At 38.3% G+C, this 17,496-nt stretch overlaps 1 protein-coding gene across 8 annotated transcripts in view; it reads left to right on the top strand.

Moving 5' to 3' along the window:
* Positions 1 to 17,496, top strand: part of LOC6050925 (guanylate cyclase soluble subunit beta-1) — a 151,141-nt gene that overhangs the window by 118,354 nt on the left and 15,291 nt on the right. For all 8 annotated transcript variants that reach the window (XM_038251596.1, XM_038251602.1, XM_038251593.1 and 5 more), the window contains exon 4: positions 17,214 to 17,314. In XM_038251596.1, the coding sequence (XP_038107524.1) occupies positions 17,214 to 17,314 (101 nt within the window). The remainder of the gene's footprint in view (positions 1 to 17,213; positions 17,315 to 17,496) is intronic.

The following is a 17,496-nucleotide window of genomic DNA, read 5'->3' as shown; positions in this document are numbered from 1 at the left end:
AAGCAGTCAAGGCATTAATTGATCCTCACGCTTATTTGTACAATTTATGTTGTTATTCTATACAATTTTATTGCAAAATATTATTAATATTTATCAGTACCAGGATTAGAACAATTTTCGATAAATTCAAATTTCCCGGGAATTTTGAAACCCCGAGAAATTGGACGCTCTAGTTCCAACATTCAATGTCTGTTTAGCAAATTTGTAGTAAATTTTCTGATCAAAACGAACTTTTTTTCAGATATGGTCATGACTTCAACATTTTAAAAAGTTACGCTTTTAACAAAAAAAAAATAAAATAAAATTCAATTGGCTGTAACTTGAATCCGGTGCACGATATCAAATAATGTTTTTTTTTTTTTGACAAGTTTGGTTTTGAATCTTAAAATGAAAAAAAGTTTGTCGACTTTTTTACACGTATTTCAAAAATATTGTTCTTAAAAAATTGGCAGCACTGTCAAATAATTTTGGTCAGCTTGTACCATAGCTCAAAGAATGTCATTTTTTGTCGTCTAAAACATGTCCAACGATTAAAATTTGAAAAATGATAAGTTTGCGCAATTTCAAATTGTGTTATTCAAAAGTGTAACTTTTTTCTGAGAAGTCCTAAGCAATATCTCCGTCCGTTTGGGTGTAGAAAATACCTAAATTAAATATTACAGGAAATTATTTACAGAGGCGAAAAGGGGGTCTAAGAATCCATTTTTTGCGTTACGTATTAAAAGAACGCTGGAATTATTAATGTACTAATAGTCAAGTGAAATAACTCACAGCAATTTGATTTTTTGTGTGTTCATTTTGCATGTATGTAACCTATTAGGTGCCTGTCATGAATTTCTTAATCTGACTAAAATGAATTGTTTCACAACCTTTTTAAACTGTTTTAAAATATAGTTCTACCTGCTTTTACTTATTGTTACCTACTCTTTGTTTCGTCGTCCGTGTCTGTCGCGGGTGACGGCCATGACCAGCGACGACCAACTTTTTCAAAACCTTTTTTTTTGTAAAATCGCGATAACTCGTGATGCTTACTAGCAAACCCCTAATATTTTTTATACCCATTTTTTTAATTATCTGCTCTACAACTTCGTAGAACATTGTCACACTCTAAAAATAACCCTGCAAAGTTAGAAAAAACACGAAATTTTAAAATGAAAAAATGGTTCTAAATGAAAAATTACCCTACTGGGTCAATAAACATTCAACAAGTCGACGTCGTCATGCTATCTTGTCGCACCCGCCATTTTGACGTTCCGAGAAAAACGCGTTTTAATGTTTGACCTTGAATATTTAAAAACGTGAGCACGCAATGTAAACAATAAAAAACACGTTTTGTTTGGCTCACCATTCTGTGCATTGTCCCAAAGTTTGGTTGAAGTTGGTTGCTGGAGTCCCGAGTTATAATTACAAATGTTTACGGTAGTCTAGATTGTACGTGCGACAAACGCATCCTGACTTTCCTGGCCTGAAATCCCTTTGGCCTTTTGTCGCACTTACATCAATTTTCATGGAGTGACAAGATGGCACGACAAGATTGAAACTACTTTCATTTGTAAAGTGACAAAAATGCACGGAGTTTTTTCGGTTTTTGTTGAATATCTCAGGATTGAAATCGAATTTTGGGGATCTGTGAAGGTCAAAAGGTGAGGCATTGTGAGCTGCACAAAATGGCGTTCTTAACTCAATTTGGCCCAAAATGCACGTACGACAAGTTAGCACGATGGCGACGAAGTACAATAAATTTCTCTTAAAATGACATGTTTAATATGGAGTAACGGAAAATGGTAGAGTTTTTGAAACTTTGTAGTGTTTTTTTCGATAAAAATAGTTTTTTTCGGAATTTTGAGTACGCCATCAAATCTGGCTTCCAAATTTACATAAAAGTCTCTTTGACACCAAATTTCTATCACATCACCGTTTCAGGCTGCAAATTATTGAAAAACACCTCTTTTTTCGCATGTTCAAAAATGGAAGGGGTCGCACCGCCCCTCCGTCACGACATATCAAAAAACGGACCTCGGATTCGTGATCAGGGACAAAAGTTATCGCTTAGGGCAAAGTTTCACGCAAATCGAAGAGGGGTCGGGGCAACTGCTGTGTGGGTTGGCGGAGAATTAATATTTAATATTTAATTAGAACTAGGCAAACATTAAATTTCTAAAAACGAAACTATTGGCACTACGCCCCCCGGGGCATGGCCTTCCTCTAACGTGGGATTTCTGCTCCAGCGCCTCTGACGAGACAGGAGAAACCGGGACCGACGTTTTACTTCACCATCCGATAGACATTAAATTTCTATAATTAGCAAATAATAAGAAAACATCATCAAAATCAATAATTTACCATTGCAAAAAAATAAAAAAATACCAATACCAAATTGAATTACAGTTCTCCCACATATTCGGAACATTTTACAGATCGGCCGATGTTGAAAAAATCAAAGAAAATCGATAGTTGAACATAATGATTTGCTTTTACCTTCATATGAACGCATTTATTGTGATCTTTCGATTGGTTTATTGACCGACGGTAATTTTTTTACGTTTGTTTTTTTTTTTTGAAAAACATTGACCCTTGAAATCCACAAATTCGGAACACTTTTTTCTTACAAACTTTGGATCCCTCCAGGAGTACATATTTGGAACAAAATATTGACTTTACACACTGAAACCAATGAAAATCAAGCTTAATGATGTTTCAAACTTTTTTTGTGAAAATGTCAGTTGAATTCCGGTGTTCCACAACTGTGGGAGGCAAAATAACATCCCACAATTATGGAACAGGCAATTTGGAAGGAGTGTTATGCTGCTCTGAATAAAATAGTCTTGAAATGCAGTTTTTTGTTCAAAAAGTACTACTTTTACTAGTGAAATGTCCAGATAAAGTTCCTAAAAATAGAAGGGTCGACAAAAAGCTACATTTGGCGTGCTATTTATAAATTATCACAAAAGTGTTCCGAATTTGTGGGTGTTCCGAATATGTGGGATGACTGTATCTGAAAAAAAAACCTGTTATCCCGGGCAGACGGTAATAACAAAATTCATGCCATTTCAATAATAAATACTGTTAATATAACAGACTATTTTAGGGAATCATCTTGAAATAAAATTTTTGCACAGGTGTTGAATAACTGTTTATGCTATGATAACAAAATTTGTTCTTGGTCTGATATTGATTGAAAGCCAAAACAACTTGGGAATAACATTTTTTGTTATGGAAGAATACCTCCAACTGTTATTGGGATGATCGGATTAGTTGTACACCCAAAACTGGCAGCGCTAGTCCGAGAGAATGATGGTCTCGAGTCGAGAGAATAGTGGTACCATTCACGGACGCAGAGAACACAGCTCGAGATGGGCGATAGAACTATTCTCTCGAGGTTCATTTGCAAAAAAAGTTCATCCGTCAAACAAAAAACCAAAAGTGTCGACAACGGGAATCGAACCAGAGACCTTTGACAAACCAATCCAATGACTTAGCTGCCTCGGCCACACAGCTTGGTGCCCATGGAGTAGTCAGAAGTCGATGTATGACACTTGTTGGAGATTTATTGATTCAACTAACGAATGAACTCATTTGTTATGATGGTGTGAGTTGGTACCATTATTCTATCGATTTTGGCACTGAGCCCTCAATAAATTTTGAGAGAACGATTATCTCGATTCTGAATTTTGGGTGTAAAAATATCTTAAAATAATAACAAAAATTTTTCGAAGAATAACTAAAAATGTTATTTTTCTTTTATTACAATAACAACAAATCATAACCACCAAGATGAAATCCTGTTCTAAATAACATAAAATGTTATTGTTTTATTTTTAAATATCAAAAAATGTCATTCCCAAGTTATATCCGTCTGCTCGAGATCGGGTTTTCTTGTAATTATTTCTTGATAACAGAATCAGTTATTTTCCGAATAAATCTGTGTTAATATAACAGCTAATCTGGATATTTTGATAACAAGTTTATAAATACCCCCTGACAATAACAAAACTTGAACTGCTCCAGTTATTTCCACCTGCTCAAGTTACAAGGAAAAAGTTCTATCACGTACTGTCTTATACTTTCATAACATAAGGCAAAGTTCATACTTAATTCTTTCTCCAAACAAACTTCCCCTCGGCAAAAGCTGCTTATAAATCTTCCAAGCGTTCCTGAAGTGTGGAAAAAAAATTCGAAAGCTCATCAGAGCATCAAAAGCTTAAACGCGCTTTTTCACCCAGAGAAACAACTCAATGAAAGTAGGTATGTGCCCGACTCACACACACAAAACTCGGGAAAGCGGGAAATAATCCTCGTGATATTTTTTTTCTTCTTGAACTGTGCGCGAAGGTCGACAGTTTACGTAACATTCACGGCACAATTACACACACACCCACACGTGGATTTTGCGTGGCGAAAAAGTGAGATAGAAAGAAGCATAATTATGCTGGGAATGTATTTCATTTAATTCCGGACGAGACCCGTATTTTTTTTTTATTTTCTCCTTTCGACGTGCAAAATGGAAGAAATTTTCTCCACGCGAAGGAGCGACTGTCTGGCGGAAAGGTGGATCTGCAATGAGAGGAAGTGAGCAGAATGGAAGGGAAAAGCCGTTGGGTGGAAAATTTTGCCAGAGAGGTCGGGGTAGATCGTGTATTTTCATTGTTTTCCGAGAACGCATATAAAAAAAAGATAAAGCAAAAATTTCTTTCAAAACATATGCTTTAACTCTTATAATTGTGTTGTAATTGCTTTCTTCACATAAATTTACACATTATGCACAATAAATGCGAGGGTAATATAACCCAAAGACGAGTTATAGCCGTTTTTAAACATTTATTAAATGAAGACCTCCCTCAACCTCCCCTATCCTGTCAGTTTGCTGATGATAATGAATTTCCTGCTGCTGGCTCTTCCCTGCCAATGGGCTCAATCTCGACGAACGTGGGCCGACGAAGATACAGGAAGTGACGTCGGCAGATCCGCAGGCCCCCGGGGGAGGAAAAGTGGTGCCAAAGTGGCATTAGACATGGAGGAGCTGAGGGTTGTCTGAAAAATTGTCCCCGGGCGCCCGCCAGAAGGTTGCCTCTAATTTCAAATGACATCAATTTGTCTTCTTGTGTTCTTCCCACTCATTTTTTTTCCTTCTCAGAATGGGGAAGAGGTCAAAGGAAATGAGTTGGGTGTGGCCCCGGGGGAAGAGAGGACGTTGATTTGCGCGCCAAAGAAGCCGGAAGTTGGTCCAAAGCGGCTGCCGGAAGGGCTGTATAGAATATAACTTTTTCGTTCCCAATCCCCCAGCATTCCCCCTGCCAACGGTGATGCTGTCACACTGTCACTGTCGGTAAACACCCGTAATCTGCTTATTCGGTAAGGTGACACCAGACGGGTTTTCAGGAGCGACGACGACATAAATCAACAGACTTAATTGCCGTCGGAAAATTATGTCAAAATAGGCGAACTTTTAACGGTTAGCCTCGGTACGGAGTTTACCCGGTAATTTCCGGTGTTTGAACGGGATTTTATTTCGCACAAATTGCTGGCGAGATTCAGGTTGGGAAAATATACAACCCGGCGCTTTGTTGTACGTAGAGGTTGGGAGTTAAATCGCATAATTAGTGGCTGCAACTTTTGGAATAACTTTTTCCAAATGAGACGTCCACGATGAACAAAATGGAGTTTGCTTTTAGTACATCGATGCCTCTGTGCTCTTTTGTACTAAGCTTGCTGGGTTTCCTATCTAGTTAGCATAAGCATTTAAATACATTTGCTTTTGTTTTCATTCTAATTTTGAAACCGTTACTTGTTATTTCAATTTTTAACCTTTTTTTTTGAGGGACAACAACTTTGAAAATATTTTCAACGGACTTAATTTTTTTGATCGATTTGATGTCTTCGGCAAAGTTGTAGGTATGGATACGGACTACACCGGAAAAAATTATACACAAAATCAAATTTGCAATCAAAAAGTGATGATTTTGATAAAGTGCAGCGTTTTCCAGTTAAATCAATTTTTAGGTGACTTTTTTGAAAATAGTCACAGTTTTTCATTTTTATGAAATTAGTGCACATGTTTGCCCACTTTTGAAAAAAATATTTTCATGCAAAGGTTTAAAAACAGAAAATTTGATGTTTTCTAAGCCTCACCCAAACAACCCACCATTTTCTAATGTCGATATCTCAGCAACTAATGGTCCTATTTATAATATTAAAATATGAAACATTTGTAAAATTTTCTAATCTTTTCGAAAAAAGTATTTTCAAAAATTTTAAACAAAGACTAACTTTTTAAAAGGGCGTAATATTGAATGTTTGTCCTTTTAGGGCTAGTGCTAGTAAAACGGGGTGACTTTGATAGCCGGGGTGACTTTGATAGGTTTGCGATTTTTACGCAAAATGAAGAGTAGGGTAGAGTAGTCATCAATGAGAAACGGGGAACAATGATAAAATGGCTCTCACAGTTTCAACCAATCAGGCTCATATTTGGGGGAAAGGTGTGTCTACTGGATACACGTCTGCCATATTAGTGGCTTTGGTTATGGACGCTCCCTTGAAAAGTAATTCATAAATGTTTGATTCTGGGGTGTAAAAGTAAATCATGGACAAAAAATACTTTTTCGCTCGTAGGCTGCCATTTACACCAAAACTAATATTTCTTCAAATGTCTTTCGACGTTCCATAGGGATTAAGTTGGGCTACAATGTCCTTTCATTAGATTTGGCCAAAATTTAGAATACACTTAGCATCCAGGACTGTCTCATTGTTCCCCACTCATTTCAGCCCATGGGTAACAATGAGACACTTTGATTTTTCTTCAATAAACTTTACAAAATCGATGGAAATCTTTCAAAACATGAATTAAAAGTGATTTTTGGCATATTTATAGAGTTTAAACTTCATTTAGCCAAAAATACAAAGTTATTTGGTATTAATATATGGATTTTACAAAATTTAAATGCTTTTTAATGTAACTTTTGTTATTAAAAGTTTAATGTTGGCAAAATTGCTCTAAAATGTTCAAGCCAAGTCACCTGCAATGGAACAATACAAAAACATGATGCTTTGCTAGAAAAGTGTTGATTTTCGTAGAGTGTCTCATTGTTCCCCAGCTGTCTCATTGTTCCTGCCAAGTGCGTCTACAATGAGACAGTTGAAAAACTCTGGCTGTAGTTGTCGGATCGATCTCATGTTTTGAACCGATACACAGTTTCATCCAAATGCAGGAATAAATTTAATTATTTTGTTGATTCCTGAAATATTTCAGTAAAAACTTGTTTCTTCTTTTACAACCACTAGATCATTTTGTACATTTTTGAGACCTTCTAGACAATTGTAGAGCTTGTCAAAATGAACATTTTCGTTCTTGAAAAACGAATTTTGGCCAATTCTATCAAAAGTTATGGGCAAAAAACGATTTAAAAATGCTCATTTTCAAATTAAGATTAAATGAGTTAAACAAAAAAGACCTCCGAGATATTTTCAGCAAATGTACTCTAGAATGTGTACTTTCAGATGCTTTTAAGAGCGAGGTCAAACTCCACCACCTTTTCGAGTTATTCACATTTCAAAATGGCGTCTTTTTCGTCGTATTTTGGCTATAACTTTCGTTTAAAAGGTCCAATTTTCGCTCTCTTGGAAGATAAATGTGTGTTTTGATAAGCTCTTCAAATGTCTAGAAGACACCAACTCGCTACGACATAAGCCTGAGTTGATAAATTCAAAAAACTCATTTTTTCATAAACACCTAAACCTAAATTACAAAAATGGCTCTAGAAACTTCCCGTTTGAAGATAGAGCTTTGAGCCCTTCAGCAAAGTTGCTCAGAATGGTGTTCTCTACAACTTTTCTGAAGACACCAAAGCGCTATCTCGTCATCTCGCCAAAATAAAAATTCTGAACCACCCTAAAATTTGGACCACCCTAATGTCCACCATACCAAAAGATGCCCCTATTGACCCTGATCATTTGTCCCGAAGACACCAACGCTCTAAATCTTAACGTGTGGCCGCTATCAATTTTGTCACGCTAGATTTCGGTTTCGGACCACTGTGCATTGTTCCTGCCAAGTGCGTATACAATGAGACAGTTGAATAACTCTGGCTGTAGACGTCAGATCGATCTCATATTTTGGTCAATGATAGAACACATTAAAAGAAAGATAATGCAACTAAAAGCTCATTAAGACATGCTGATGAAAATTTTTTAAAAATCGTTGAAAGTTGGAAATCAAAAGTGTCTCATTGATGACTACCCTACCCTACAGTTAAAATACGTAAGGAATGGTTTAGAACCATACTGACCGTGGTAGAGAAGTGTTCGAAGTACCTCAACAAGAACTTTTCATAAAATTTTGACAAGTTAAAAAAGTTAGTTAAGTATAGTTAAGAAAATGTTGATGAAAGTCATTATTTTAAACTTCTCAAAGTGTCATTATTTTCTCAATGAACATGATTTTCAATCGGAAAACGGAATGCATTTTCGGATTCTTTGGACATTTTTTCACTAGGAGAAGGTTAAAAAAATTGTAAATAATATATAATATTTTGTTTTTGAAACACAATTTAAAAAAATCACCAACTTTATAGGCAATTTCAGTTGAACAAATTTCATGTAAAATGTGAAAATCTGTGATTCGTGCTTGAAATTCAGTATAAAATGCAATATAAATCGATAATTTTATAAACAAAACAAGTTTTAACAAATTTCAGGCAAAATTCCGACTTTTTAACAATTTTACCTAAAATTTATATGTATTTTGCTAAAAAGCTTATACACTTAGTTAACTAAACATAAACATTGATTTTTTTTTTTCTTAAAACTATATCAGCTACTTTAGTGATGGTACATTTAGCGTACAAATAAAGTTTGAACATCTTAATTATGATTTTAACAAGAAAAACTATGACTATCAAAGTCACCCCAGAATTAAAACAAAAATTTTTTAAAACTATTTTTCTAAACATTATTGAAAAAACTTTTTTTCCGAAATAGTGCATGGACTTTGTGTGGCCTACTCCAGTACATGTTTTAAAAATAATAATCTTGAGAAAAACCTTACCTGTTCGATAATATTCCAAAAACAAATTGAAATCCTATCAAAGTCACCCCGGTTTACGGTATTTAAATTTTATAATATTTCAGATGTTAAACTGGATAAAATTGGACTCATACAAAAATTGCAATAAATACTTTGTATCAGGGGGTAATTTATATTTTTGAACTATTTTTAATTTTTAGGGTAACTTTCCTCTACACAATAATACTAAAAAAACATAAAAACAGAGTTTAGAGTCCCCTGAAATTTCAAATTTTGAGTCGTGAAAAATCACTAACCCTAGTAATTTTGTCACCAACTCACACTTTATCGGAAAAAGTTGCCCCGACCCCTCTTAAATTTCCGTGAAACATTAAATCATTGTCCCTGATCACGAATCTAAGGTCCATTTTATGATATCTCGGGACGGTGGGGCTGTACGACCCTCATTTTTACAAAGACACGTTTTCTGTGATTTCTAGCTCTGAAGAGATAGAAATTTGGTTTCAAAGGGACTTTTGTGTAAAATAGGGTGCAGATTTGATGGAGTACTCAAAATTAAAATAAAAAAAATGCGTAAGAAAAAGTTAGAAAAAAATAATTTAAAAACCACTATCATTCCCCAATATTTTACTGTCAAAAACCGAGACACGTAAAATATATATAAAATGTATTTTTAATGTTCATGACCGCGTGGGAATTGAGAAATTTAGCCATGGAATTAATTCTTTCCTTTATTATACGTGCTGCTCAAAAATCTAGATTTTTTTAAAAGGTCCTATAAACTATTGTGTTTTATATGTTTGGAGGACCTATTTAAAGAAAAACACTAGATATGATTTGCATAACTTTTCAACCTTTTATGGTTAAAACTCAAACCATTTAAAGGCTTTACGTTATGTTTTAAATTTTAATCGTGATTCCCTGAAACAGATCAGTCAAAATTTTGGGAGAATCGTCACCCAATCAAAACTATGTTGTTATTGTTTGGTTATGGTCAAACAATAAAACGCGTTTTTCTCGAACGTAAAAATCCAAATTGAAATTACGTAGGAATAGCGGTTGTTCCATTCACATGTGTATTAATTTATGTGTTTGATATAATTGATTGAAATGTTGTTTCTGCTTTCATGTTTAATGAAATTTCATTCCCAGAAACCACATAAAATCTCCACTGATCAAATTCCACAACAACACACTATCACCGCCATTACTCGTGCCAATCAATTTGACCTCCTCCCACCACACTACCCACTTCCCAGGACGCCCACCAAACTTCCCCGCATCCCTGCCCCGTCCCGTCAATTGGCAAAACATTTGCCAACCGCAATGTTTGCTCTCGTGTTTCATTCAATTCACAACCAACCATTGCGTTGGCATTTCGTGCCAGGACATCGTTAAGAGGCACTTTGAATGAAGTTCCGTGGAACGAACGCTGTCCATCCTCCACAATCCCCCCAAGGGACGACGGAACTGCGACGCACTTTTGACCGCCCCCACGACAAACGGCCAATGTCCGTGGAAAAACCACTGCCGCGTGGTTTACTGTTTGCTGGGCAAATTCTTTGTAACATTGGTATTTTGGTATGATTTAGTATGAAATTTCAAGAAAAATACCAATTTTTGGAATATTTTCTTCCATGTTGCATGAACTGTTTCCGAGCGTTTGGTACGGTATGTCCACGCATCCTCTCTTCCCTGTAGATTCTTTAATTTGATCCGTTCAGAGAACCCACGCTGCGTTAAACGCAACGCAGTAGGCCTGGCCGCACTCGGGCATATTCGAAAGTACTACAATCATTAATATTTTAAAAAGAAATTGTTGGCACAATAACTACATGTTTATCCAAACGTGGATATTTTTAAACTATTTGCAACTTTATACAATTACAAGTTTTCAAGAGAATTTCCATTCCGTTTCCGTTATTGGACACGCTTTGCGTAGGCTTTCCCCTCCCTTTCTCTATTCTTCAGCGATGGTTTCAAATTGGCACATCAAACAACATTCATTGCCTTTCTAGGAGGGAGCACTTCTGTTTTTCAAAAATAGATGGCAATGGGGAAAAACCCCCCAAGGGAAACCAGATGGAGATGAAGAAAACACAGAAAAAAAATGCTCAGCTTCACTTTTGGGCACTCTAGTGAGAAAAGTTACGTCACTTCCTGTGTCGTTTCGTCTCCAGAGTCGTCTTCGAGGTCGTCGTTCTTTTTTAAGAGCAAAACTTCCAACAAGTGTCACTCGAGGTTGGCATTTAATTCCAGAGACGTCTCCGAACACATTCACTAACATTCTCGCGCCGAACGAAATTATCATCATCGTCAGTTGGGAAAGCGCGCCATGGAAAACCCCATTTTCACCACCATGCCATCACCGTCTCGCACAAACCGTTCGTTTTCGATTCGATTCTATTGTTGAAAGCTATTTCCCTTCTTTCTTTCCTTTTTTTTCGATTTTCACCCGGGAAAACCCGCGGGAAAAATATACATCAAGCGAAAGAGTGCCCCAAAGCGAAGCTCGCCATAATGAGATTAGGCCGTTTTTCTCCGTGCCCACTTTATTTTCCACCACCCCCTAAAACACCACCATCCACCTAGGAAAAGCCACGAAAACTGCTGGGGCAGGGAATTGTTTCGTTATGCAATCCCGCACCGTTCGTCTTTTACTACTTTTTTTTTTCTTTTGCGTTTGGTGACAGGATGGCTTGCAAAACTGTCGGTGCTATACCGGGGCAGATGGCACGAAATATGTCTCCCCGCCCGCCCCCAGGGTTCGAGCAAGATGGTGGGGAATTGGTTGTGAAGTGATGAAACGTTTATATTTTTCAAAGTCTGTGTCACTCTTGTCCTTCCGGTGGATTTGTGTTGGATATCAAAAATTTGTTTTGCCCCATGATTTTAAAGACGAATTTTGAAGGGGGTAGACATAAACTTTGAAAAATATTTGCAGCGACCTAAGTTGGTTTTTCTAATGCTAAAGCTCGTACATAATAAAAATTTTGATTATAAAAACCATGCATCGCGGTAAAAGTCCGAAAAACTTAAAAAAAATGTCCCTATTTTGGGTCTATTGCTCCTAGGATCCGATATGCAATGTGCGTATTGTCGCCCCACCGTCTGATTGGTTGAAATCTCGAAGCACGTGGCGATTTTTTTTGACGTACAGTGCCGCACCAAAAATTCGGTACAAACATGCTATAGCATGCTAAATCAGTTTTATGTTTTAATTCACAAACCAACCCAAGTGGCTGATTCCTACCAGATTTGGCGAAATGCACAAGATTTGGTAGATCAAATGTGGGTTATATGCCCAATTTAGGAACATATACCCTATTTCGATTGTCCTCGGTTTGTGATATGCAAATCGCTGTTAGGTCAAAAAAGATGTCAAAGAAACTAAAAAAATTGCAAAAAAAATGCGAAACTCCATACATTTTTGGCAGGCTGCTCAAACGAAACCATAACAACGTTTTTACCTAGGTATTTAAAAACGTGGGTATTATAGAAAATCTAGATGTTTGGGTATCAAAAGATCGGAAATTTTATGCCCTTTCCGATGCAACATAGGTTGACTTGTAAATCGTGTACCGGTTCGGATGCTGGCAGATTTTCCGACGACGGAACTCCATGTTGGTACTAAATTCCAACGAAAAATCTATTCTATCGATACAAAGACCCCCAGAACGATGTTATACTCACTCCAAAATGCTTGTTTGGCAATTCTATGGTAATATATTGACATTTAGTTGAATTAAAAGTTTGAAAAATTATGTTTAGATAAGAGCTTTATATAGAATTTCCAGAATTATATTATACTAAGTAGTTAGCGCATAGTCTAGCAATTTCAACATAATTAATCGGTTTCTGAGACGGCATTTTTGACAGTGTTGTGTATCGCACAAACCATGTAAATAATACCATCAACTTGTCATTTTTAAAAACAAGTTTTCCTTTATAAATAATTTTCCTACAGCTATATTTTTTTATCCCAAAAAAAGGCTGGATGACAATTTATTTAATTTATACACCTGAGCTTCCATCCACCCCGGGATTCAAACTGACGACCTTTGAATGGTGAGTCCAACTGCCTACCAACGACTCCACCGAGGCAGGACCCAGGGCCTTTAGGTTAGACCGGGGCCAACATTTACTTCCCTGACCGACGGAAGGCGTGATCAGACAAATCTCGTCTCGAAATAGCCACGAGACCATCTGAGATCGAACCCAAGCCGACTGGGTGAGAGGCAACCACGCTTACCCCTACACCACGGTCCCGGATAATTTTCTCAAATATAAGGCGGCAAAAATACTATTTAAAAAACATGTTCATTTACTTGTTAACTACTAAGAAACCATTTTATAAAATGTATTTTTAATGTTCATGACCGCGTGGGAATTGAGAAATTTAAGCATGGAATTAATTCTTTCCTTTATTTTATGTGCTGCTCAAAAATATCAATCAAATTTATGATGACCCTAATTTGATAAAAAACATTTATCAACAACTTTCAAATTTAATGAAAGATATCTGAAACTATTGTGTTTCATATGTTTGGAGGACCTGTTTAAAGAAAAACTCTAGATATGATTTGCACAACTTTCCAACCTTTTATGGTTGAAACTCAAACCATTTATAGGCTTTACGTTTTTGTTTTTAATTTTAATCGTGATTCCCTGAAACAGATCACTCAAAATTTTGGGAGAATCGTCAGCCAATCAAAACTATGTTGTTATTGTTTGGTTATGGTCAAACAATAAAACGCGATGACAATTTATTTAATTTAATTTGAATTTTTTACAAAACATATTCAACATTTTTCATAAAACATTAAACTTTTTATTATTTTACACAAAAAAAACGTTTTTTCATGTGCACATTTTCTGGCACTTTGACCCTATATTTAGCGTCGAAAAGGTAAAGCGCATTCCAGTTTGACAGCTTGCCCAGAGCAGACGTGTGTCCTTTGATTGGACCTTAGCGCGTTTTGACGGTGTTTTTGTTTTTAAACTTTCGCCGACGGCCATGGCGGCGGCCGCGACGGCGGAGAGTGAGTGGACGGAGCACAGGGCTGAGGATGGTAGGCTGTTCTACTGGAACGCAGCCTTGAGGAAAAGTGTGTGGGAGAAACCGGACGGGTTTCAACCCAAGACACAGGCGGCGACGAACATGGAGGTAGAAGACTCCGAAGGAGGAGGAGAGGACGGGGGCGAATTTCGTCCGGTGGTCAAGGTTCGCCGCAGGAAGGCTAAGGAGGAGATCAACGTCGGCGATGGCGGCAACGAAAGCGATGTGGAGAAACTTCTCAGCAACAACAAGTTCAGCCCGCTAGCGGAGGAGAGCAACAACATCAACAATGCGAACCCAGCAGCAGAAAAAACCATCCCCGTGGTACCAGCAACCGGCAAGTAGGCCGGGGAGAAGAAGCAGCCGCCGCTGGTGGTGAAAGAAATGAGCTTCGCCCACCTTGCGAAGGTGATGTCGTCATGTGATGTCCAGCCGGAACACAAACTGACGCGGTACGGCACAAAAATTACGTGCTTCTCGAGCGACGACTTCGACACGGTGCAAGCTCACCTGAAGAAGAACAAGGTGCAGTTCTACACGCACGGAAAGCGCAGTGCGAGACCGCACCGGGTAGTAATGCGAGGTCTCCCGAACGTGGAACTGGATTACATCAAGGAGCTGCTCAAGACGGAACATCAGCTGGACGTCTTGGCAATACACGCCATCAGGCGGAAGCAGCAGCTTCCCGCCATCGATGAGACGCGTTCATCGTGTTCTTTCCCAAGGGGCACACCAGTATCAAGGAGTTGAGTAGCAAGGTGAAGAAAGTGGGACCAGTCTTTGTCCGGTGGGTGGCCCACCGCAAAAAAGAACCGCACGTGACCCAGTGCAAGAACTGCTTGCAGTTCGGTCACGGAACCAGTAACTGCCATCTCAAGCCCAGGTGCAGCAGCTGTGGGGATCCCCACAGCACAGAAAAGTGCAAAGCAGAAGAAACGCAAGCCAAGAAGTGTGTCAACTGTTCTGGATCCCACGAGGGTCTGGACCGCAGCTGTCCCAAACGTGCGCAGTTCATCCAGTCAAGGCAGCAGGCGTCCAAGCCGAAGCCGCCAGCATGGAAGAAGGACAAACAGACTCCGACAGGTGCTGTGTTTACCGCGGTGGATTTTCCTCCGCTACCTGGAGCGGTATCGGAAGAGAAATATCCTCGTCCCGCAGGAAGAAGTATCGAAAATACTGGCGCCGGCGCCGGTGCAACCTCGAAGGAGCAACAAGGTGAACGGATGCTGTACAGCGAGTCGGAGCTGTGGGCCATTTACCGAGAATACAGAGTTCGCTTGAGGCAGTGCAAGACACCCGAGGAACAGATTGACGTGAAAATGAATCATCTAATTTAGTTACAGTTTTTTTTTATTTTATTATTTATTATTTGTTGTACTCTTGATCCTCGGTCCTAACCTGGTCGCAGCACCTAAAAGGACCCAATAAAAATAAGTTGTGAAAAAAAAGGTAAAGCGACTAAAAAATGGAGGTCAAGTTCCAGCCAATGTGAGTATCACGGTCCATCAAACAATTTGACAATCTTGCCATCAGGTTGGTATTTATCATTAAACCAGTGTTGGAATTCGAGCGAGAAGAGGGAGAGCATTTTTCACTCGCGAGCGAGGGAGAGTACTAGTAGTACTTTTCTCTTCTCGCTCGCGTTCGCATTTTCGATCGCGTTCTCGCTCCTGCCGCGAGCGCTTTGTGCTAGCCGTTTGTCCCAAGCTAGCAATTTTGTTATCAGGCTTATGAATGCGAACCAGACGATGGTATAGAGGTGTAACTTGAATCGCTGTGTTGTTTTTTTCTCGTTTCTACATCTCGCTCGCGAGCGGAGAAGAGCACGGGCAATCGGTGAGTTTTTTCCGGTAGCTCGAGACTCGCGGCGAGAAATCGAGAAAGAGGATTTTTTTCGCAAGAGCGCGAGAATACCAAAACTGCATAAAACAAATATATTTTAATCACAACCATTTTCTGTTACTCATCTGTAAAAGAAAAATCAACTGACAGTTTTTTTTTAAATCTGCAGTAACCCCAAAAGGTGTTTTCCATCAGGAACAAAACTAATATTTTAAAATAACATTTTTTTTTTAAATCTTGTGCATTTAAAAGGATGTTAAATATAAATTTTATTGTGGCTCGTGTATTGCCTCAATGAGAAGGTTTGAATTGAGTAACAGAAAATGTTTCAGTGATTTCTAATCTATTGTTAACTTTTTCTGAATTTTGGAGGACACCGTAAAATTACGCTTGCAATGTATATAAGAGTTCCATTGCCACCAAATTTCTTTCTCATCACGGATTCTAGATAGAATTATAAAAATCATGTCCCAGTAAAAATCATCAAAAAAGTGAATCGTGTTTTCTACTGCTGAAATAAATAGAAGTTTATGCAAAAAGTTGCAGATTTGAATATTGAATATATTTCCAAGAGTCGTACATTCGTCCGTTGACGTTTATGGAGTTAGACAAATACGACAAGTACTAAAAAATCAAGAATTAATTTGAATCCAACTTGAATATTTTAGGCCATCAACCAAACATTACGCCATCGTCTTGTCCCCCCTTAAAAAAACCCGTTGTTTGACGAGCCCCAAACCACACAAACATTTTTTCCCATCTTCACTCGGGAAGCAGATAATTATAAAATCATACCGTACTTGAGCATACCCTTAATGATAGCGGGAGCCCGATTCCCACACCTTACCCCAGGGGGTGGTTTTGGGGGAGGAAGGTTCACATCCTGAGGGTTGAAGCGGGTTTTTGTTCAGTTTTTCTCTTATTTTTTATTTTGTGGTTTGCTTATTCTGAATTACGCGGTTTTCAAAATCTGCCCTTCACCGGAGGAAAGAAAAAATACAATCTGCGTGACATTTTTTGAGGGTGGGAAAGGTGGAAGCTTTTTGTTCGTGCTTGCGGGAGCAAAATATCCCCTTAAATGTATTGAGAAATTATGCTTGACGAAGCATTTTAAAATAGAGAGCGAGACTGGTTGCGGTTCCCGAGACGCTCGAGTCTGGGCAAGATTTATGCCATTCCGGTCACGGCCGCCGGAAGCGCCCCGTTTGGAATATTTAAATTTCGATAAATTGACAGCCAATAGATTAAAAGTATATCTTTCTCTCGTTTCTCCTTCCCTTTCTCGCCGCTTAGGAAGCAAGCTCAGGTCAACATGGAGGGCCAATTTCTGGTCCGCCAGATCTACGAGGACGACATCACGTACAACCTGATAGAGGCTGCCGTAGCCATACTGAGTGAGTTTTTAGTCGACTTTCTCTTCTTTTTGGGCAGCCGTAATTGCTTTTAAAATATTGCCTGCGTGCGATTTGCTCGGTGGTCTTGCTCAAGAATGATTAGGGGGCCTTGTTGAAGGAAATTAGCTTTCGCCCGAGCGGGGTGACACTTTGAAGAGTTTCCCTTCAGAATGCTGATAAGG

This window comes from Culex quinquefasciatus, chromosome 1, assembly GCF_015732765.1.
Source record: "Culex quinquefasciatus strain JHB chromosome 1, VPISU_Cqui_1.0_pri_paternal, whole genome shotgun sequence".
NCBI classification, from domain to species: domain Eukaryota; kingdom Metazoa; phylum Arthropoda; class Insecta; order Diptera; family Culicidae; genus Culex; species Culex quinquefasciatus.
This window is presented reverse-complemented; position numbering and strand designations above follow the sequence as displayed.